This window comes from Leuciscus leuciscus (genome assembly GCF_965113295.1).
Source record: "Leuciscus leuciscus genome assembly, chromosome: 1".
Classification (NCBI taxonomy): Eukaryota; Metazoa; Chordata; class Actinopteri; order Cypriniformes; family Leuciscidae; genus Leuciscus; species Leuciscus leuciscus.
This window is the reverse complement of record NC_138725.1, coordinates 35,285,888-35,308,957: the sequence shown is the minus strand read 5'-3', so window position 1 is coordinate 35,308,957 and position 23,070 is coordinate 35,285,888. Positions and strand designations below refer to the sequence as shown.

General features: G+C 35.8%; 2 protein-coding genes across 3 annotated transcripts; both read right to left on the bottom strand.

The window, feature by feature from the left end:
• Positions 1 to 341: 341 nt before the first annotated feature.
• LOC309495119 (GTPase IMAP family member 8-like) lies at positions 342 to 18,406 on the bottom strand. Of its 2 annotated transcripts, none has more exons than XM_082164690.1 (3): positions 18,313 to 18,406; positions 6,435 to 7,042; positions 342 to 6,001 (listed from the first exon to the last, which is right to left on the bottom strand). In XM_082164690.1, the coding sequence occupies exons 2-3, from the start codon at positions 7,018 to 7,020 to the stop codon at positions 5,061 to 5,063; spliced, it is 1,527 nt and encodes a 508-aa protein (XP_082020816.1). In that variant the 5' UTR covers positions 7,021 to 7,042; positions 18,313 to 18,406; the 3' UTR covers positions 342 to 5,060. The 2 variants fall into 2 exon arrangements, with proteins under 2 accessions (XP_082020816.1, XP_082020817.1); XM_082164691.1 differs by lacking the exon at positions 18,313 to 18,406 and adding an exon at positions 10,385 to 10,496.
• A 389-nt stretch (positions 18,407 to 18,795) lies between these two features.
• On the bottom strand, positions 18,796 to 22,594 carry LOC309505392 (GTPase IMAP family member 7-like). The gene is made up of 4 exons (XM_082178743.1): positions 22,519 to 22,594; positions 22,316 to 22,407; positions 19,952 to 19,987; positions 18,796 to 19,872 (listed from the first exon to the last, which is right to left on the bottom strand). The coding sequence occupies exons 2-4, from the start codon at positions 22,347 to 22,349 to the stop codon at positions 18,947 to 18,949; spliced, it is 996 nt and encodes a 331-aa protein (XP_082034869.1). The 5' UTR covers positions 22,350 to 22,407; positions 22,519 to 22,594; the 3' UTR covers positions 18,796 to 18,946.
• Positions 22,595 to 23,070: the final 476 nt, after the last annotated feature.

The following is a 23,070-nucleotide window of genomic DNA, read 5'->3' as shown; positions in this document are numbered from 1 at the left end:
GCACATGCAGTGAATGTAATGTCGGTGAATGTGTTTGAAGGATGGGTGAGTTGGGCTACACATAAATATCAGCACACCAGAATCTGAACTCCTGAAGCTGTTACACTGTGTTTAAACTGGACGAGACCACTGGACACTAAATACACTTAAAGTTATGCTTTACTTGCATATACTTAGTACAAAATTAGTTGTTTCAAAATAGCACACTTCAAGTTAACTAATCATTAACACACTTGAAGTATACTGATAATTAGTCTGGCTGCAAGTATACTTTGCATATTTTTCTTTCACCAGAGTTAAATATGTGAATGAACAAATGTGGAGAGACAATTGTATGTGGTAAAGTCTTTATTTACATTGTATTTGTTCACATTTGAGAATATCATCTGAAGTAAGGATGTATCCTTTTATTTGTTTTGTTTTGTTTTGTTTTGTTTCCCTTTTTTCCTTTTAAGGTTATCAACCTAATTGAATCCATTTGAGGCAAACTGAACAATTAGTCTGACCTGCCAGAATTAACAAATACAATTCTAAAACGCTTAACAGGGCTTAAGGTACTAAGACAGTTAAAAGAGCAAACTTAGTAAACAACATACTAATAAAGCATACTACAGAAAAGCACCCTATAAAAAATTAAAAATAAATAAAGCATTATTGAAGACAGCTGTTGATAACAAGCAGAATCACTGAATGAAAGATAAACAATAACAGAAAAAAAGAAAAACACAAGAACTGACTTCAGCCACAGCATTAGATGAAATTCACTGAAGATGGAGAAGACATTAAATCTCTGAAGATACAGATTGTTTTTAAAGCAGATTTAGAGTAAAAGACAGGAAAATTTCACTAATGCAAACAGTCCAATTCTGCTGTAAAGCAGCTTTAAAAGCAAAAAAATTTCATCATTTAGCAGTTCAATTTGAGAAGATCATCAGTTGTTAAATTCAGTTTGGTTTCGGTTAAGAAGTGATTTATTTGTTCAGTTCAGTTCCGATGCATAAAAATAAGACTTTACAGTAATTTACAGTGATCAGGGTCTTGTAGGATTGAAAATGATCCAATATATTTTAAATGAACAAATATTTGTGCTTTATTGTTTCAACTCCTTCTTTCTGCCACAATGACCATTTGGAGTTCCTAAAGGCACAGAGGGGCTGATAGTGATCTAGGCCTGTAGGCCAAATGTTTGTACTCTGGGGGTCGATGAATTGTCACACCTTTAGAACAGTGGTGGAAGTGTAATTATCTGATTGGTCAGTTTGAACGTCTCACATTTGGGTTTTAGTCACATGGTCAAGGAAAGGATAAAACAAGATTGTAACAGTTGCTCTGTCTCTTTGATGCTCTGGCTCTCTTCTTATTCTCTGGGTCCCTTTCTTGGGGGCTTCTCTCTCTCTTCTCTCTCTCTCTCTCTCTCTCTCTCTCTCTCTCTCTCTCTCTCTCTCTCTCTCTCTCTCTCTCTCTCAGGTAACATTTTTCATACAATTAAGTTATCATCATCTCATACATCTATTTTAAGTGTAAGTGTAACCATAACCATATTTTGTCATTAAACCTTTGTGCTAACTAGTTTTGATTTGGTATTGACTTTGAAGTGCTACATATAGCAATACAATAGTCACTAATAGCAACGCTCTCCCATAAATATTAAAGCCACACTAAGTAGAAATTGTGTTTTTGTCAAACAGCGACCCCTAGAGTCGCTGTGGAATACTTGCACTGTCGTAAATTATATTATAACATTTTTACATGATTGCAGCTAAATCACAAGTAAATAGTCTATAGTCTAGGCCTACTGTATAATTTAATTTGTGTTGTTTTTTTTGGAATGTAAACATTACAAAATGCCAGATAACATCAATTAAGTTAAATGTACGTCGCATTATTTCATAACATTGGCCGTTATGATGTCATTAGACATGATTATTGCAATTTATCATAATAGTTTGCAAATTGTGCTCGTTTACACTATTTACAACCTCTACGTTAGGCTTATTTATGATAATTATGTGAGATATTGAAAGCTGTTCTCATGATAATCGCAGGAATCAATCAACAGCGTCTATCCGTCAGGACTACGTGATAAATACACCTTACAACACCTGAGTTCAGCTGGCAAACTAATTCGTGAGGCATAGCCAGGGGCGTCACTAGGCCCTTTTTAGGGGGGCTTTCAGCCCCCCTAAACTTCTGCCCAGCCCCCCTAAAAAATATTTGATTAATACATTTTTGATCGCTTCAGTCCCCTTTAAAAAAACTTGCGGCAAGCTGCGTCAAGTTTCGGCTCCTCCCCTTATCTGAGTCTGCTTGGATTTAGCGCATTTTTCAATCTGCAGGGGCGCCGAGCAGAGCGAACATCAGAGAGTACAAGGTGTGTCGTGAGTGCATTTATTGATAGATTGCTATGATATTACATCTGCATCGGTGCAGTTCTTTGTCATAAATGCATTGCAGTTTACATAATGTAATGTTACTGGAGCATTGGGAGCAACACAGGACGGTTCGGTTTCTCATCCAATACCAATACGTTTCGCTGCGTTCACCTTCAGCCCTTATCACAGTGTGATAGTTGTTTTTTCTTCCAACAAAAATGAAGCGATTAACACCCATGAAAACATACTTTAGAAAACGATCATGATTTATTTTAATTTACTTTTTAAAATGTAAAACATATTATTATGTATTTCGGCATTACATTATGCAGCCATGCACAGAAATGATTAAAGACACATCATTGTCTGAAAGCACTAGATGGCCCAGAGAGCGAAACATCATGTGGAGTTATTTTGTTTTGTATAAATAAATATAGTTAAGTAATAATGAATCAGGAGGAGTGTATCATGATACATAGAGTAAGAGTAGAGTAAAGGGATTTGTGATTTTCTTTTAAGTACTTGATTTATAGAAGTGGCAAATTGATAATTCATGTTATTTTTAATAAATATAAATAAATATAGAACAGATTAATCATATTGCCAATAGACAATTACATTAATACATGTTTTGTCTATATTCTTAATGAATATTAGCTGGTTAGTTAAATTATTTGAAATTAAATAAATTTTCACGGGGTGACTTGATGAATAACCAACCGTATTGTTGATTATGAAGGCTAAAAAGCTTAAAAAATAAAATAATTTATATTTCATTGTAGATGGACTTAGTTACCTAGCTTTCCTGGTAGCTTTGTCTGAAAAATCAGTTGACCCTATGTTTACTTTCTTCACTGACAGACAAAAATGAAAAGCCTATATCAGTCAAAGCTCAGCTTTAGGAGGGGAAAAGACAGAGCAAGATAAAAACAAAGAGAAAAAGAGTGTGATGCTGATGAGGTGAGAAAAAAACAGCTGCCCGCACATGGTTTTTAAGCTATTATCCAATTTTTTTGGCCTTCAAAACATCTTAAAATGCACATATGTAGATCAGAGAAATTAAAATTTTCTCGGGGAAGCATGCCCCCGAACCCCCCTAAATACCTCACATTCGGTACCTCAGTGATTATAAAACCGTGCCATATGCATGTTACTGGATGAATGAATGAAACTAGTTAATAATGAGCATTAGACCATAAACAAACTTTTTTTTTTTTTTTTTAAATCATACCCTCATTGGGGGCTGAGCCCCCCTAAAATGAAAATCCTAGAATCGCCCCTGGGCATAGCTAACGTTATCTGATTTATCAAAACGATTCCATTTACACCTGGTCACATAAATGTATTTTTGCTAAACGGATTTAAATTCGATCTTCAATTCTCGCGCTATATGCAGATTTAATGGAGTGCACGTCACCGAGATATGAGCTGCATTTTATAGATCATCAGCTAAAATTTCAAAATCAAAGACCGCAATAAGAGAGAGCAGTAACAGCCCTGGTAAGATCATTTCGTTTCTTTACTTTTAATGATGATGATTGTGTGTTAAGCGTCTGCGACTTACTTTCACTTTGATTTGCTATAGGCCTAGTTTGCACGTTGGCTTGATGCAGTTGCTCATCTGCGGTGATGCGTGTTCCAGCGCGTCGTCATATCTGGATATAACATATAGCCTATACAACGCTCTCACACGTTTTTTATTTTTATTTTTTTTAGCATTTTTGGGAGGAGTACAATTTACATGTGGTTTCAACAACCATATGCATTTACACTTGTCCAGTTTCGTCTGGAATGCGTCTGATCTCCTCCTGAAGTGGTTTGAGGGATCGGATTCAAATCCGTCTCAAATGCGTTTCGGAGGGCATTTAAACCTGGACTTTTCACGATCGGCGATCTGAGAAAATGCATGAAGTGGCCAGGTGTAAACAACCCCCATGACAAAAACATACGCACGAAAGCCGAAAACAAACGCTGGTTGGCCTCTCACGTCCAAATTTGACGAAGTGGTGGGGGAAGTGACGTATGCCGTAAAGCAGTCGAATTTTGTAGTTCTTTTTGTGTTCTTGTTACTACCCGAACACCGAAGTTACATAGTGCCAGTAAAAGCGATACAGACCCTGTCAGGCTATGGCAGACGTGTCATTCAACCTATTGTAAGTCAATGTACCATCACAAGGATCTTGGAAATATATTATGAAGGTTGAAAAGTTACATAGTGTCGCTTTAAGCTATTGTAACTGTTGGACAATAGCTTAATAGCTTTCCGTCGTTGGTATAAGTGGCAGTGGGTGGAATAGACAAGAAATGTGCCGTTTTCTACCATCTTGCTAATAACGTTTCTTTAGTCATTCTGCATTTCTTGCAGACTGAACCCCTGCAGGAATCCACCCCTACAGTCTCGAGTCGCAATACACTGCATTTATTGAACAAGTAATAGAAGACTGAGTAACGTCAGCTTTTTTCATTTATGTGAACTTTACACTAAACACTCTATCTCAAATATTCATATCACAAATTATGAATCAAAATATCAATTAATTCAAAATAGTTTGAGAAGATTTTCTAGAAATTAAAGATTCATGCAGCCCAGATATTTTACTGGTTTAACGCCCAGACATAATCACATTATACAATTCATTCAGGATCATTTCAGTATATAATATTATAAGATCATCATTAGATTAAATGTTAATGCTTACATTTGCAAGCAGCAGCTGTTAAAGAAGCACCTAATACGCAACCTATAGCACCACCTACAGCAGCACCTACAGCAGCACCTTTAGCTACAGATAGAGCAAAACACGCACAGTGAACAGTAAGAGCTCCAGCAAGAGCTCCAGCAGTAAGACCAATCAGTCCCACCACAACTGTTCCTACTAAAATATGACGCCAGTATTTGGACAGAAATGCCAAAACTCCATTCCCTGATTTATCTGGTTTATCTGATTCATCATGCCTACATTTCTGAGCATCTTCATACATCTGATTACTGTAGTGTCCTCCTCCATTCTGCTCTATCATTGTGTCAATCTTCTTCAGTAGATCATTCACCTGATCTCTGTTATTCACATCTCTATTGTTGAAGACGTGAAATCTGCCTCCACACTGCTGAACTAGATCTCTTATAGCACAGTTCTCCTGAATGAGTTCCTCTACTGTCTCTCCTTCTAGCAGATCTCCATGAGTGAAGAGAATGATGGAGTATTTTAACACCTCCTGACCAAACAATGTCTCAATCATCTGAGGAATCTGCTGTTCCTGCTCAGTGAATCTGTCATTTGCTCTGAACACAATGATAAAAGCGTGCGGTCCAGGACTAGACATATAAACACTTCTCCCTATCTCTGTCACTAACTCTTCAGGTTTCATCTTTGTGTCAAAGAATCCAGGAGTATCAACTACAGACACAGATCTGCCTGAAACAGTGGCGTGTTTCTCTGAGCATTCACGGGTTACTGCATTCATTCTCGGCGCAGATCTGAACTCTTTCTGTCCCAGTATTGTGTTTCCAGCTGCACTCTTCCCAACACCAGTTTTACCCAGAAGAACAATCCGTCTGGATGAGAGACTGGCACCAGGAGTGTCTGGTTCAAAATTTTTTAACATTTTTCTCTTCTGTGTGTTGAATCCTGTAAAAAATAAAATAAAATAAAAATGATATACATACATTATGATCTATATGTGTGTATTTTTTGCATGAGTATGTTCAGTATTTTTATATGTACATCTATATGTTATGAAGTGTATTACTGAATATAAAATTATTATGATATATATACATTAATATATAAAAACTATATGTTGTCACATATTTTTCGATATATGACAAGCGGCAATTCCTTTTGTATTATTCAATATATTGTAATAAATTAACACAATATTATTCTGTATATTTTCAACATACCATTAAATCATTTAATATGAATCATTCTTATATAAGGGAATATATTAATCATAAATATATGGAAATATATTTTCAGTGCACAAGGGTCTTTCTTATGCATTGAATTTGATTAAAAATGTCCAGAATATTCACTTAATATGGTATAAAAAATTACTCACCCACTATATTGAAACGTGATTTGATAGCACAAAGAAGTTTTTTGACTTGTCCGGAATGTCCTCTCTTCTTGTTGTTGAACACAAGGTATCTCTGATCGTATTTCTGAACGAGTTTCTTCAGTGGTTCAGTCTCATCAAGGAATTCTTCTATTGTCATGTTTTCTTCCTCCAGTTCGTCTCCTCTGGTGAAGAGAATCCAAGTTTTATCCAAGCGGTTTTGTCCCAAGAGCTCCTCAATCTTTTCCACAGTTTCTCTCTCTTCTTTAGTGAATCTGTCAGCTTTGATCACCAGGAGATATGCACAGGGGCCTAATTCACATTTCTGCAAAACCTCCTGATATTTTAGTCGAATTTCATCTATTTCATCCTCAGGCAGATCAGTGTCAAATAATCCAGGTGTGTCATAAACATTGATCTGTTGTCCAAAAAAAGTCTCAGATGCAACAGCTACATCTTTAGTCACATATTTGAAGCTTTTCTTTGATTTGAAGGCTTCTCGTCCCAGTATTGTGTTTCCTGTTGCACTTTTCCCCACTCCTGTTTTCCCCAGTAGGACAAAATTCAATTGTGCACTAATTCCTACCATTTTCAAAACGAGCCATAAAATGCTGTAAGAGAAGAACAAACACACATAAAGAAGACACACATACTTAGACATCTAAATGGGGACATTGCACTGTAAAAAATAAATAAAAAATCCCACTTTTAAATTGTCAAAACTGACATTAATGACAAATTACAGAAATTGCATTTTTATACAGAAAAAAAAAAAAGATGTGTAGAATTACAAAAAAACTAAAATTAAAGTAAAATATCATAATTAAAAAAAAAAACTTGAAAACACTGTTATTTTACAGACAATCAAACACATTCATTGTAAAATAAATAATAAAAAACTGTCAAATGACTGTCAGCTGCGGCTGCCAAACAAAAACTTAAATATTTAAGTAGAATGTCCTAATTGAAATAAACCAAAAATACAATTATTTTAAAAGTATTTCCTGAATTATTATAATCCAACACCTTCACTGTACAAAATAAATAAAAACAAAAATAAAAACAGTTAAATGACTGGCAGCAATAGAACATTAAACACTAACAGCATCTTCACTTATTACAATCCTGACTTCATTTATTTAAAGTTATTATTGAGAATTAACAGAGATTTATATGTTAATGTTTTTATTGAAAATGATCAAGTTTGTAGTCACCATTTAGGTTGATCAGTGTTGGGCCCTTGACTTTATAATTATATATATATATATATACAGTGCCCTCCACAATTATTGAACCCCCTGGTAAATATGATCAAAATTGGCTGTAAAAAATAAATCTGCATCGATTATCCTTGTGATCTTTCATTCAAAAAATGTGCAAAATTCTAACCTTTCATTGAAGTAAAAGAATTGAAAGTGGGGGGAAATCACATTATGAAATAAATGTTTTTCTCCAAAACATGTTGGCCACAATTATTGAAACCCCTAGAATTTTTTACGAGTAAAATATCTCTGAAGTATATTCCCATTAATATTTACCTTTTTTAGTACACCAGGGTGACTAGGAACATGAAACTGTCCAGCTATGACTTCGTGTTTCACAGGAGTTTAAATATGAGGAAACACAAAGGCCAAATCCCCTTAATCATCCATCACAATGAGTAAAACCACAGAATACAGTTCTGATGCGTAGCAAAAGATTGTTGAGCATCACAAACTAGAAAGTGGCTGTAAGACAATAGCTAAAGAATTGAAAATCCCCATTTTGACCATCAGGGCAATAATTAAGAAGTTATAACCAACTAAAGATGTTATGAATCTGCCAGGAAAAGGACGTGTGTCTATACTGTCTTAATGCACGGCGAGTATGAAAGTTTGAGTGGCCAAAGACTCTCCAAGGATCACAGATGGAGAATTGCAGAGATTAGTTGAGTCTTGGGGTCAGAAAGCCTAAAAAAAAAATTATCAAACAACCCCTACATCCCCACATGTTGTTTGGGAGGGTTTAAAAAAAAACCTCCTCGCTCCTCCAAAAACAAATTCCAGCAAATTTAATTGTCAGACACGACTGGATCTTCAAACAACACAGGGTTCTGTGGTCAGATGAGACTAAAACAGAGCTTTTTGGCAGCAAACACACTAGATGGGTTTTGTGAACACAAGGATAAAAAGTACCCCATGTGTACAATTTAATATACCATTGGATCTTTAATGTTGTGGGCATATTTTTCTGCTGGAGGTCCTGGACTTCTTGTTCAGATACATGGCATTGTGGATTCTATCAAATATCAACAGATAAAAAATCAAAACCTGACGCCTTCTGCTAGAAATCTTATAATGGGCCGTGGTTGGATCTTCCATCAGGACAACGATCCAAAACAAACATCAAAATCAAAACAAAAATTTGTTGTGGAGCACAAAATGAAGCTTCTGCCATGACCGTCTCAGTCCCCTGACCTGATGAGTGGGCTGAACTGAAGAGGAGAAGCACCAACATGGATCTGGGAATCTGAAGGATCTGGAGAGATTCTGTGTGGAGGAATGGTCTCTGATCTCTTGTCAGTTATTCTCCAAATTCATCAGGCATTATAGGAGAAGAGTCAGAGCTGTTATCTTGGCAAAAGGAGATTGCAAAAAGTATTTAATAAAAGGGTTTCAATAATTGTGGCCAACGTGTTTTGGAGAAAAACATTTATTTCATAATGTGATTTTCCCCCCACTTTCAATTCTTTTACTTCAATGAAAGGTTAGAATTTTGCGCATTTTTTGAATGAAAGATCACAAGGATAATCGATGCAGATTTATTTTTTACAGCCAATTTTGATCATATTTACCAGGGGGTTCAATAATTGTGGAGGGCACTGTATATATATATATATATATACACACACACACACACACACATACATACATACATATATATATTTTATTTATTTATTATTTTTTATTATTATTTTTGCTGTTTTAACTGTTTCTGATACATGTTTATTGGGGAAAAAAATACAGAAATGATCAGTTGATGTGGTCACTTATTGGTGATGATCAAGTTATCATGTAGTGGACTGATATTACTTAAGAGTTAGAGTAGATTACCTGTTATATCACACAACCACACAACCTTGTGATGTTTTGTCATCAGCATTATGACAATAAGACTTTTTTGGTTAAGTCATTGTCCTGAAAATGTTTTTTTTGTTTTGTTTTGTTTTTTTTTTTTGCAGGCACACATACACATCAATAATCAACAATGGTGTAAATCAACAGCTTTTTTGTGACTTTAGTAGCTTTTTTTACATTTAAAGTTTATTTGTTGATCTGAATATTTTGTTGAGTGTCACCATTGTTGAGATTCATATGCTGATTCTTGATGTCTGTGTGAGTCTACATGATTTCATCAACTCTCTTGAAGTATCACAGCTCTGCAAAAATTTCTACAGTAGTATTGCAGTGTGAACTGAATAACTAATTACATAATTTAATCATAGATTAGACTCAGAGTTGTATCAGTGAATCAGGACACTGCATGATCATTTTGCAGTTGCCAAAAATAGTTTTTCTAGCATTTTCTACCATTAACAAATGTGTATCAGATACACACAATTACAGCAGACAGAGAAAAACTACTGATGAAAAGTCAAGGGTCAAGAGCCCAACTAAGGCAAACACTGATCACCAGAATGGTAACTTCAACCTTTATTACTTTCAATAAAACATCAACATCTAAACCAGGTGTTATCACCTCTGGCCCCCAAGATCCATTTTCCTGCAGAGTTTTGCTCTAACCCTAAACACACCTGAACAAGATAACAAAGTAATTCAGGTCCTACTAAAAAAGTTACAGGCAGGCGAGTTTGATCAAGGTTTGATCTCGTAGGAAAGAGTCCGTTCAAGATGCTCAAATGCTTTTTCGAATGTGTGCTTTGGTTTACAGCAATCTACCTGAAGGACACCTACTTTCATATCTCCACCTCGACGACTGGCTGATCCTAGCTCACTCTCGAGACCAGGTTTGCGAACACAGGGACCTAGTGCTCTGGCACCTAGCCCGTCTGGGCCTTCGGGTCAACTGGGAAAAGAGCAAACATTTTTCTCGGTATGGAAATCGACTCGGTCGCCATGTGCGCGCAGTTTATGAGCGAGCGCGCGCAGTCACTGCTGACTTGCCTGAGACAGTTCGGGGGCAAGAGTGCGGTTCCACTGAAGTTATTTCAGAGGCTCCTAGCTGGGGCATATGGCAGCCGCAGCTATGCCGCTCAGATTGCACCTGCGACAGCACCTCCCTGGCCAATTCCTCTGAGGAAGGACCTCCTTTCTCAGGGACGGGGCACCCTATGGCACCCTCGTCCCGATCTGTGGAACCTCCATGTGTTCTCGCCGATAAGACCCAAGGAAATGCCTGATCAGTGTCGTGCTTTCCTTCCTGCAAGAAGGGTTGGAGCGAAGGCTGTCTCCCTCCACCCTGAAAGTGTATGTTGCCGCTTCGCCGCACATCACAACGCAGTCAAAGGTAAGTCTGTGGGAAAGCATGACCTGGTCATCAGGTTCCTGAGAGGAGCGAGGAGACTGAATCCTCCTTGCCCTCCTCTTGTACCCTCTTGGGACCTTTCAGTGGTTTTAACTGCCCTGCAGAGTGCTCCCTTTGAGCCTCTGCAATCAGTGGAGCTTAAGTTCCTGTCAATTAAGACAGCGCTCCTGGTTGCATTTGCCTCCATCAAGAGGGTAGGGGACCTGCAGGCATTTTCGGTTGACGAATCGTGCCTGGAATTTGGGCCGGCCTACTCTCACGTGATTCTGAGACCCCGGCCTGGATATGTGCCCAAGTTTCCCACCACTCCCTTTCGAGACCAGGTGGTGAACCTGCAAGCACTGCCCTTGGAGGAGGCAGACCCAGCCTTGGCACTGCTCTGTCCAGTACGCGCCCTCCGCGGTTACATAGACAGAACGCAGTGTTTCAGGACCTCAGACCAGCTCTTTGTCTGTTATGGTGGGAAGCTGAAGGGAAAGGCTTTCTCCAAGCAAAGGTTGTCTCACTGGATAGTGGACGCCATTGCTTTGGCATACCAGCAGCAAGGTCGACCATGCCTCCTTGGTGTGAGAGCCCACTCCCCCCGAAGTGTGGCATCCTCTTGGGCTCTAGCGCATGGCGCCTCGCTGACAGATATCAGCAGAGTTGCAGGCTGGGCAAATACACCCAATCTACAATCTCTGAGTGGAGACAGTTTCTTCCTGTGTACTCGCTTCAACTAGCCGGTACTAGGATCTGCCCAGGTGTCTTCGCTTAGTCGCCGTTTCTCTCCACGCAGGGGATTATGTGCGATTATTCTCCTCAGGTGAGCCTCCCGAGAAGCCCTGAGTCTCCTCCAGCACTGTCGACGTCAACGCCAGAGTTATGCCACCGGCAGCTTTCCTGTTGGTTAGGTGCCTCCATGTGCATGGTTCCCCCTCTGGGCGACCCCCACATGTGTATTTCCACTGTAAAGGCCAGTACACACCGGGACGAATTTCGCGCGCGATATTCGCCGACGTTTAACGCCTCGTGACTAAACAAAGGGCGCCAATGTGAGCGTGCACACCGACGCGAAAAACGCCACGCGTAAAAGCGTAATTTTTTTTTAAACGCCTCGGGTTCGTTTTTTGGGTTTGACGCGCCGCGTCAAAAACTATCCGACCAATGAGATTGGCGCTTTTGCTCACGTGTCTGGAGCTTCTGAAGTTACAGTAAAACACAACTTGGGGGCGCTCAAACACAAAACGGTCTTGCCGAGCACACATACGTAACAGCGAAGAAGATATACGCCAAGTAGCGTCTACACTGCCCATAGACAAACACTGCCGGGAAGAAATGACGAGGAAGATGCAAGGCAAGATGAATGTAGAGCTGCTGGTCTCGTTGGTGTCGGAATAAAGAACTAAATGACAAACGCGACAGCGACTACAAAAATCTTGTTAAAAGAAAACTGTTATGGAGTGGTATTGCAGAGTATAGACTGTTATGGAGTGGTATTGCAGAGTATAGACTGTTATGGAGTGGTATTGTATTTCTGTTTTACATTAAGCGCCATCAAATGTCAGGGAATGAATTTGCATGTTCACTCGGCTCATCGTCAGCGAAAAACGCTTGGGTGTGAACACAAAAAACGCGTTGAAAAACGCTGGCGAATAACGCGCGCCGATATTCGTCTCGGTGTGTACGGGCCTTAAGTCTCTCTCGAGCGTGTGTCTTTCCCTTGGCAAGCCACCTTGCCACCCCTGGGGTTGAAATACCCCAGTGATACTCCATATGGAGCCCTTCGGGGTCATATGTGTATTCCAAGACCAAAACTTTATTTCTGTTTTTTATTTTTTTTTATTAATTGAATCTGACTGAAATAAAGGAATTGATTGAATTTGAATTAAAACATTTTGCACAACTGCCATTTTTGAAAGTTAATTACTTTGTAATAAATGCTTAGCCAGCTTTAGAGCATTAATAATGGGTGTCTGTATACACTATACAAGACAGTTGAGATGAAAATACACCTTATGTGTATGAGCAAATTGTAGAAAATATAAACTACTGATGGATGTTATTGATTTATGATATTTTAGTGCACAAGCAAAGGACCTCCTTTCAGCATTTAGATTTTGTGTATAAAAAAAGCGTCTCTCAGACTACGCACTGCAGTCACGCCCACTGAGCAAAGGTATGTCCAAAAGACGCACATTAAAAAAACATCCCCAGAAGAGCCAGAAGTAAAGTTTTTATTAAGTCTTGTGAACATCCGATATTGACATCGATGTGACCACACTGTTAGACCTTACCGGGTTTTTTTACAGTAAAATACTGGCAACACTGTTGCCAGTAATATACTGTTAATTGTACAGTTCTTTACTGTAATCTACAGTTTGTTTATGTAAAAATGCACTAAATTAAAATTCAAGTTAACTAATTACACTTGCAGAAACCGACTGCCTTAAATTGACCAACTGTCATTTAAATGTATTAACTAAAATGTATAATGCATTAATAATGTGAGCAAAGTATTACTGTGAACTTCTTTCATTTGAGACCACTAAAAAACTTTTGTAAATAAAGAGATTTCCACTGGACCAGCAACTACACAGTCACCGCCTGTTAAATAAAGCAACATGCAGCGTATCATCAATGTTTGTAGATCTTCTCCTGGACTGAAGCACAGGCTCTACTCTTCAGCACAACGGTGACCCAAAAAATTTATTTTACAGTAAACTACTGGCAACAGTGTTGCCAGTATAAACCTGTTTTATAACTTACAGTTTATTACTGTTTAAATACATGTTGTGGGTGTGTCTTTTTATCTTACACTGTTAACCCTTTCAACCGCACAGGAAAATCCACACTACAAAGAGTAAAAAGTAACATTGACGCAGTGTTGCAGTGAGATAATTAAGTGAATATGTTGAATAATAAGTGAATAAGTGAAATAAGTTATTGTTGAGCATTAGTGAATAACGCCTGCTGTTAACAAGCAGAATCACTGAAGGAAAGAGAAACACAAGAACAGAAAATAGAGAACTAAGACTGACTTCCAGCCATTACACATTTTTACACTTATTATTAACAGTAGGACTTTAATTCTGTCAAACATCTAATTGTTATTGAGATCACTGTCATACATCAAAGTTGTAATTGAGATGTTAAATTGAAAATGTTTGTTTTGAAGTTACCATGATGGAGATCAGTGTTTGCTTTAGTTGGGATGCTGACCCTTGACTTTTTAATATTAGTATTTCACTGGCTGAATGAACTGTGTCTTTGCACTTGTGTACACTCAGTTTGTGAATGACTGCAGTTATACTGATTATGATGAAACAAATCATCTAGTCTGTTCATACACTAAATCTCTTTCAGTTTTTAATTCTGTATCAAAAATGTTATATTACCACCACTGTGAAACCATAGTAATAAATTACAATGATAATTTTATAACACATAATGCACAGCCTAAAAAAGAAACAGAGCTACAATGTCTTGTAGAAACACAGACATATCAAAAATCTGCATATGTCTCTCATCAATGGTGACAATAATTTATTTGTATTTATTTATTCATGCAGGAGTGCATGCTGGGAGTTTTATACAATCCTGGAACCCAGCATGCATTGCGACATGAAAGTTTTTATTGTCACCATTGTTGAGATTCATGTGCTGATTTTTGATATCTGTTAAGCAGGAGTTCAAAAAGTTTTAAAACACTATATTAATTCAATATTCTTCAGAATAACTAATTACAGAAACATTGCTGTATTTCACATTATAGATTAAAAGATATGATTAATATGAAAAACCCATAAATCTAAAGCTTTTACACTGGTTAAGATCAGAGAATCAGACATGTCCAGGATGATTATGTAATCATAACAACAGTCATGAACACCTTATCATCTTTCTCTTGACTTTTTCTTGCCATAACAAATGTATTTTATAAATGCATAGTTAAAGCAGTCAGAAAAAAAACTGATATAATAAAGTCAATGGTTCAAGAGCCCAACTAAAACAAATACTGATCTCCATCATGGTGATAATAACTTTATTATTTTCAATAAAACATCAACAACTAAAAATCTGTTAATTCTCAACAATAACTTTTGTACAAAAGAAATAATGTTAAACTGGTTTGTAAACTGGTGTCACACTCAGTGTTGCTGGAAGTCATTTGTAGTTCTTGTGTTTCTCTTTTTTCTGTTCTTATTTCTCTGTCGTTCAGTGATTCTGCTTATCAGGTGTTCATCAGTTTCTCAATTCACTCACTTCTTTTCATTCACTCTGTCAAGGGGACTATATTAGTGAACTAATGTAGGAAATAGTGAATGAGGGTATAGGGTGTGATTGGGAAAACAGCCACTGAGAGTCGATTTTGAGCACTGTTCATTTAAAGTATATTCCTGTAGGCTATTTTTGTTTTCTACGGTATATTACTGTTTTAATGGAAAATAGTATGATATTGTCAGAATTAGGCCTTTTTTTACAGCAAGGGTTAACAGTGCAGGTGAAAAGTAGTTCAAATGTGGTCTTTGTTGACGTATTTTTAACAACTTATTATAACCCTAACGGAACGAAAATATATTTCCATATATTTAAGATCAATATATTGTATGGCGTAAATATATTGAAAAATATATTAAATAATATATTGCCTAAATAATGAAAACATACATAAGTTGGGACAGTGAGCATTTACTTTTTTTTATTAAACTGCAAATATTCGTGCACATCTGAAAATTGACTGAATAACTAATAAACACACGTTTAATACAAAAAAATCACTGCAATGCCATTATTGTCTTTTAGATTGATTAACATGCAGTATATCATAAGTGTTTTTTGGTCTTCTGCTGGGTTGAAACACAGGCTCTACTCTTCAACACAATGGTGACCGACAAAACTTAGAATAACTAAGAATGTCTGATCGAGACTCATGAATCTCAACATCAGTGTCATGCTTCATGCTGCAATGCATTCTGGGAGTGACCACAGTATAAAGCTATTCAATGGTTGGAAGAATCACATCAAGAATCATACGCTGATTGTTGATGTCTGTGTGTGACTATAGCAGAAGTTCAAAATGTTTTGTGCACAATGTGTTTAATCTGATTATTACCACGACAACGTTTGATCTATTGTGTTTATAATACAATATTTTAAATGCATTTAATTAACTTAAAAACATTTGATCAGTGATAAATCTTGGGATGAGGTCTGTGACCTAGAATGTTTAATAATGATTATGACATCTTCAATAAGCACCCAACAGATTATGCCCAGAATTGCTTTCTTTTTTTGGTCATAAAGACTGTGTTGTATAAACTCTTAACTACGGCAGCCAGATCAAAACTAAAGCTAGAAAAACAAGAGCACAACTAAAGCAAACATTGATTACAATAATGGTAACTTTAAAATTATATTCTTTTCAATAAATGATCATCGTCTATACCTCTATAATTATAATTATAATTAGGTTATTATTATAATATAAGATCTTCTGTAGACGCATGGCAGAAATAAAGTCAGTCTGGTTAGTAATAAGTAAATCTGGTAATCTGTTGCTTTATTTTAAAGGCAATGATCTGTTAATTACATTGTTAAGTTGATGTTTTAAAAAAAAAAAAATTTAATCAGTTAAGTTTCAGTTTAATAAATAGAAATAAATGCAGTCTATCATTGTCCCAACACTTGTCTTAGTATTAGCAATTTACAACTTTGAGTAAAACATCCTTGAGAAATTTAAGGCAATAGTGTTCCATGTTTTCCAAATACACTCATCTAATGACATTTTATTGCAAATATAATCGTAAATACATTTTTCAAAATTTGAAAAGCAGCAATTATTATTCAATATATTATAATATTAAATATTAACGCAACATACAATTTCATATATTTCCCTGTATATTTATACCATGTATATTGATCATAAATATAGCCTAGCCTATATACTGTATTTGTTCCGTTAGGGTTATAAGTCGTTGATGTCAAAAATACGTCAACAAAGACCACATTTGAATAGTTTTTATAAAAAATTTAAAAAAACGTCCGACATCCATGTGACCTCTGTACAACGTTAAAAACTTTTTAACGTTGTACAGAGGTCACATGGATGTCAATATCGGACGTTCAGAAGACTTCATTAAAAAGGCTTAATAAAAACGTACCTTCCAGCTCTTCAGGGGACGTTCTTTCAATGTGAGACAAATACGTCAAAAAGATACACATCAGTGTTACAATCAACCCCTCTGTCTGTTACAATTAAACCTCGCATAGTAAATTGTAACATTTGCACTTAATTCTGTCACTTTCAGTGCAACTGTACGAAAATGGTAGGTCTTAGAAAAAGTGTTCATTTGTAGCAGAGATGCCTTGTTTGTGTAAGATTAATCTAACATATATATTTTTTTTTAAATAATTGAGCCCAAACTAAAATGTGTTAGGTTGTGACCCGCTCTCTCAGTTGCTCAGTGGGCGGAACAGGGACTAGTAAGGGCTTTAAAACTAAAAGAACGTGTTTTTGTGTGATTTTTTGTTTAGATGAGGCGCTACGGTCCAGTGACGTATGACGTTTTCTCTTTTCCAGCAAAAGAAGGTGCAAGAATGTATTACAATTTATATATTTTTTCATAGCCACAATAACGTACTGTATCTGAGCGGTAGTTCAATTGCTCAAAATACAGAGGGCTAATTTGTGTTATAGTAACATTCAGGAAACTGGACATTTTTATGTTCTTGGAATGTTACAAAACAACGTTCCTAGAATGTTGAATTGTTAATCAAAATTAAGTTGAAAGAACGTTTAAGGAACATTATACCCTTTAAAACAATCCTCACCGCGTCAAGAAAACTGGACATTTTTTATGTTCCCAGAACCAACACTGAATATTTGGAGAACGCTCTTATAACAAAAGTCTGTTTGCTGCAGAACCCGGAACACCGTATGCCGTCAGCAAACCTATTCGTGATATGAGGATTGCACAAAGAAGTGGCCTAAAGTTTTCGTCAAAAACGAAATAAAATGCATAAGCAATCTGGGGAAAGGACGTCAAATATTTATATCCTATTTAAAACGGTCTAAAATGATGATGAAGTGGTGATAATTAGGCCCAGGAAATAACAGCAAAGTATTTACTAAAATTAAAATTAAATATTAGGATCCTAACGCTTTGATAGATTTTTAGTAGCCTACTACGCCAAACAGAAGGGGAAAGTAAATATTTAAGCCTTGTACATAGCTATGCATGTGATGACGCACTTCAGAAAACTCATTAGCTGTAGGTCTTAAAAAATATTTTAAAATCATTAAATTGCCATTTACACGACATAAAATCATTAGTTGTAAGGAAATCTTAGATTTAGAGTTCTTGAAACTTACCTGACTAAAAGAAAACAGGATTTATTTTCTTTTTTTCTTTGCTAGAGCTTTGAATTGTCGGTATGGCGAAGCTAGAAATCTGCTTTCGTTTTGTAACCTATGAATGCGAAAGGTGGAGCTTAAACAGTTTACATTTCATGGTCAACCAATTTTTTTTCAAAAAAAAATAAAAAATAATAAAAAATAATAATCAAACCACCCAGAAAAAAGAAAAAAAACATATTTAATATTAATGAGCAGGTAATTTGTCAGCTTTTTATTATTATTTAGTATTTTTTTATTATTAAAGTTAGGCTACCCCAAGAAATAAAATTAAAATACTAAAATTAAAGATATAAAATTCTCTCTAAGAAACTCACAGAGACTCTAAGAAGCTTAAGCACTTAAAATGTAAAAAAATACATGCAAACTTAATATTAAAATAGTACTAATGTTTAATGTTAAAATAAGATTTACAGTGAAAATGTTAAATGAAAATGAAAAAGTGATAATACCACAGCCATTAGATAATTTCACTTTCGCTCAGTGCACAATCACATGCCTTAAAATACACATGAACTAAACTGTTCAAAACACACACAAAAAAAAAAAAAAAAAAAATAAATAAATAAATAAAAATAAAATCAGAGTATGATTAGAGCTGGATTGTTTGAAACTTTGTGAAGATCTCTGTTAGTTTACTCTCATTAAGACGGGTCTGTTCTGCTTCCTGTCTGGCCTCTCTGAGCTTTGTGTCATAAAATCGCTTGTACTCAATAATTTCAATCTTCTTCCTCTCATTCAGCTGCTCCAACTCTTTGATCTTCTCTTCTTTCTCCTGCTCAGATGCTGTTAGTGTGTCTATTCTGTCCTGCAGTTTCTTCTTCTCTTCATTAAATCTGGACTCCAGGTCTCTCTGTATGTCGAGTAGTTTTTTCTCATAGTGTTGCTTCAGTTCCTCCTCTTTATGTTTCAGAGTGGTCACCACATCTTGGTAAAAATCACTGGTGTAAAATCCACCTCCATTAGCAGTGACCATGTCCTCCACTTTCTCCAGGAGCTCTGTAACTTGTTTTCGATCTTCCATCCCTTTATTATTGAAGACGTGATATCTTCCCCCACAGCGCCTCAGGATTTCTTTGAGGTTTTCTCTGGCTTCACTGATGTGTTTCTCAAAAGAGCCGGTCACTTCATCACCGTGAGTGAAGAGGATGATTGTGTATTTATCTGCTTCTTCTCCAAATAGAGCTCTGATCTTCTCCACTGAGTCGTTCTCTTCTTTAGTGAATGGTCCTGCCTGGATGACCAGGATGATGGCATGAGGTCCAGGTGCCGTCTTATTTATACACTTACTGATCTCCTGTTTCAGATACTCATCTGAAGCATCTGTGTCAAACAGACCAGGTGTATCTACCAGAGTAATTTCCCTTCCAGCCACTTCTGCAGTCTCTTTTCTGCATTTTTTAGTTACAGATAAACCACTTTTGGCGGCTCTGAAGGCTTTTCTTCCCAGGATGGTGTTTCCAGAAGAGCTTTTACCTGCTCCAGTTTTTCCAACCAGCACCAGTCTTCTTAACGACACTGAAGAGAGACCAAACTTAAATCCACTAATTTATTCAAACTTAAAGCAAACAAATGTGTACATGGTGCACAGACTCACGGTTTGGTTGATCTATATCCAAACTTCCTCTTCTGCCTACAAAACAATGTTTAGACATACTTCATTGATCCACTCAAGACTGAAAGTCTACAAAAACATTTTTTATTTTATATATTGCATCGTGCAAAAAGTGCAAAGTGCATGTGAGTTAAAAACACGTTTCAGCACATTGCTATCTTCAGTGCTCATTTAGCAAACAACATTCACCCTTTTTAAGCAAGTTAGCAATTAAGGACAATCAGCTGGATACAATTATCTCAGATAAACCTCAGATAAACCCTTTTGTTCATTCTTCATTATACCATTGGCTCTACGCACGTGTAGTACAAGGACCTGCAGTACAAGGACTTTTTTCCTGTTTGGAGTGCTACATATTTTTCTAGACATACTTCATTGTCATTTTTAAAATAATAATAAAATAATAAAAGGCTAATTTAAAGTTCTCATTGTGGTTACAAGAATTGGCAAAAAAAAAAAAAACCTACACTGTAAAAAAATCCTAATTTTACAGAAAATAACTGTGATTTTTGACTTTCATTTTCTTTAATTGTACTCAAATTTCTGTAAAATTACAAATAATATCTGTAAATAAAAAATGCAGTTGTTATTTTAGGTATTGTGACATTAATGACAAATGCCAGTAATTCACATTTTTTTATACAGAAAAATTACTGTAGTTTTCATACAGTATTTTTTTCTGTTTTCTTAAATAACATAAAAATGTGTGTAAAATAAATATAATCTGTAATTAAACAGTAACAAATCAGTTAAATGATAAAATGGTCAAATGACTGGCAGGCCAAAAAACCCAGTAACATTAAAGTAAAACATCCTAAATTAAATAAACTGAAAAACACTGTTATTGCAGGTATTTCCTGAATTATCACGATCATATACCTTCATTGTAAAAAAAAACAAAAAAAAAAATCTTACAAAATGTCAAATGACTCAGCTGCCAAACAAAAACCATACAATTTAAGTAAAATATGCTAATTTAAATAAAGTGCGAAAATTGTATGTCACCATGAATGAGATCAGTGTTTGCTTTAGTTGGGCTCTTGGTCCTTGAGGTTACAACATGAAAGCTTGGCTGCTTTGTTTTTGATAAACATTCATATGATGATCTGATGATCATATGAAAATGCAGAAAAGATGTTGATTTTACACACAACTCTTATAATATTCTGTCAAATTATAACAATCTGAAATTTAAAAAATAAATATTTATATTATACAGAAAATGTTTTGAGCTGATTTATTTAGTATACATAGAGACATCAAGAATCAACACAATGAATCTCAACAATGGTGACAATCAACAAATTGACAATCAAACAAATACAAAATTTAGTAGTTTGTATTGTGACGACTTCAGAGTTCATCAGATTTTTTTTTCATTGTCACTATTGTTGTGATTCATACACTGATTCTTGATGTCTGTGTGAGTCTATGATCCTGTCAAAATATATTCTGAATAAGGACTTCATAAATTCAATCTGAGTATCACAGCACTGCAGGGTTTCCTGCAGCAGTATTGTCATGCAAATTGAACAACTAACTAACAACCTACTCATAAATATATCAAGCCACTATATGATGACTATCATCATTTTAAAGTGACCAACATCATCTGAGCTAAGTTTCTCTTCCTTAATTCCTTCATTAACATATGGTGACATACCAAAATGGTGACATCAAACTTTATTATTTTCAATAAAACATCAACCTCTAAACCTCTGTTAATCCTCAATTAGAATGTTAGTATGAAAAAAATAAAGTCTGGATTGTAATAAGTGAAGATGCTGAGATCCTGAGAGATCTGGTAGTGTTTAATGTTCTGTTGGGGTTTTGTATGGCAGCCATTGATGACAGTCATTGACGTTTTTTTTTTTTGTTTTTTTTTTTTGTTTTTTTTTTTTACAGTGAAGGTGTTTGATCGTAATAATTCAGGAAATAGCTGAAAAATAACAGTGTTTTTCTGTAAAACATTTAAGGAAAAGTTCTGAAAAAGTTTTTGCACTCTATTTAAATTAGGATATTTTACTTTATTTTTACGGTTTTTGTTTGGCAGCCGTAGCTGACAGTCATTGACCGTTTTTTAAAGATTAAATTTTTTACAGTGTAGACAATACAAAATTAATTAAGTGAACAAACCAGCTAGAAAAGCTCAAGATATTAACAAAGGCTATAGGCCTATAGCTTTTTAAGTTTTGGGTGTAGGCTTTCCAAATCGAAAGTAAAAATGCGCAGATTGTGAGTTAAAGACACTTAGTCTATATCTGCTAAACAGCAACACAATTTGTTATCGATACAAGTATCAAGATCAAAATTAATCTCAAAATTATTCTTAAAGCAGAAAGTTACCTTTTGTCTCTGTTTTGGCTTCTGAACACGACATGATTTAGATCATGAGCATGCACCGATCGATCCCCCGTAATGGCGAATCTCTCTTTAACCTGTACGCAAACAGACAGCGGAATTATGAGAGCGTAATGATGGCTGAAACGAGGCTTTTCAAAACTTCAGATCAACTGATTTAATAAAAAAATAAATAAAAAAAGACCTACTTTTTCGAATTTCGATTCAAAAACCGCAGGCTGAGGACATTGTAGGCTATTGCCTCGATAAAGTGTGCGCGAGTATACTATGCTTACGGTAGTTTTCTGAACACCAGAGAGAAGGCTCGTGTGAGATGCGCCTCGACTCGCATGAAATGTATGCGAGAGAGTATAGGCAGTTGCAGTGAGGAGAGGAGTAAAAAAACTGCAGGCAAACCGGACAGTTTTCTTGAGGTTAGAGGAACGTGTTTCAAAAGGTATAATGTTCCTCAAATGTTCTTTCAACTTCATTTTTACTTAAAATTCAACATTATAGGAAAGTTGATTTCTAACATTCCGAGAACATAAAAATATCCAGTTTCCTGAATGTTAATAGAATGTTATTTAAAGATTAGTGTGATGTTCCCGAAACATTCTTTCATTCATTCAAACACCTGCTGTGAGCAAGCACTGAAAGAAAGAGTAATAAGAAAGAACACAATCTTTATTCAGACACTGTCTTAGATGAACTGAAGATAAAAGACAATAACTTAAATTGATGGCTCAAGTGATTTATACAAC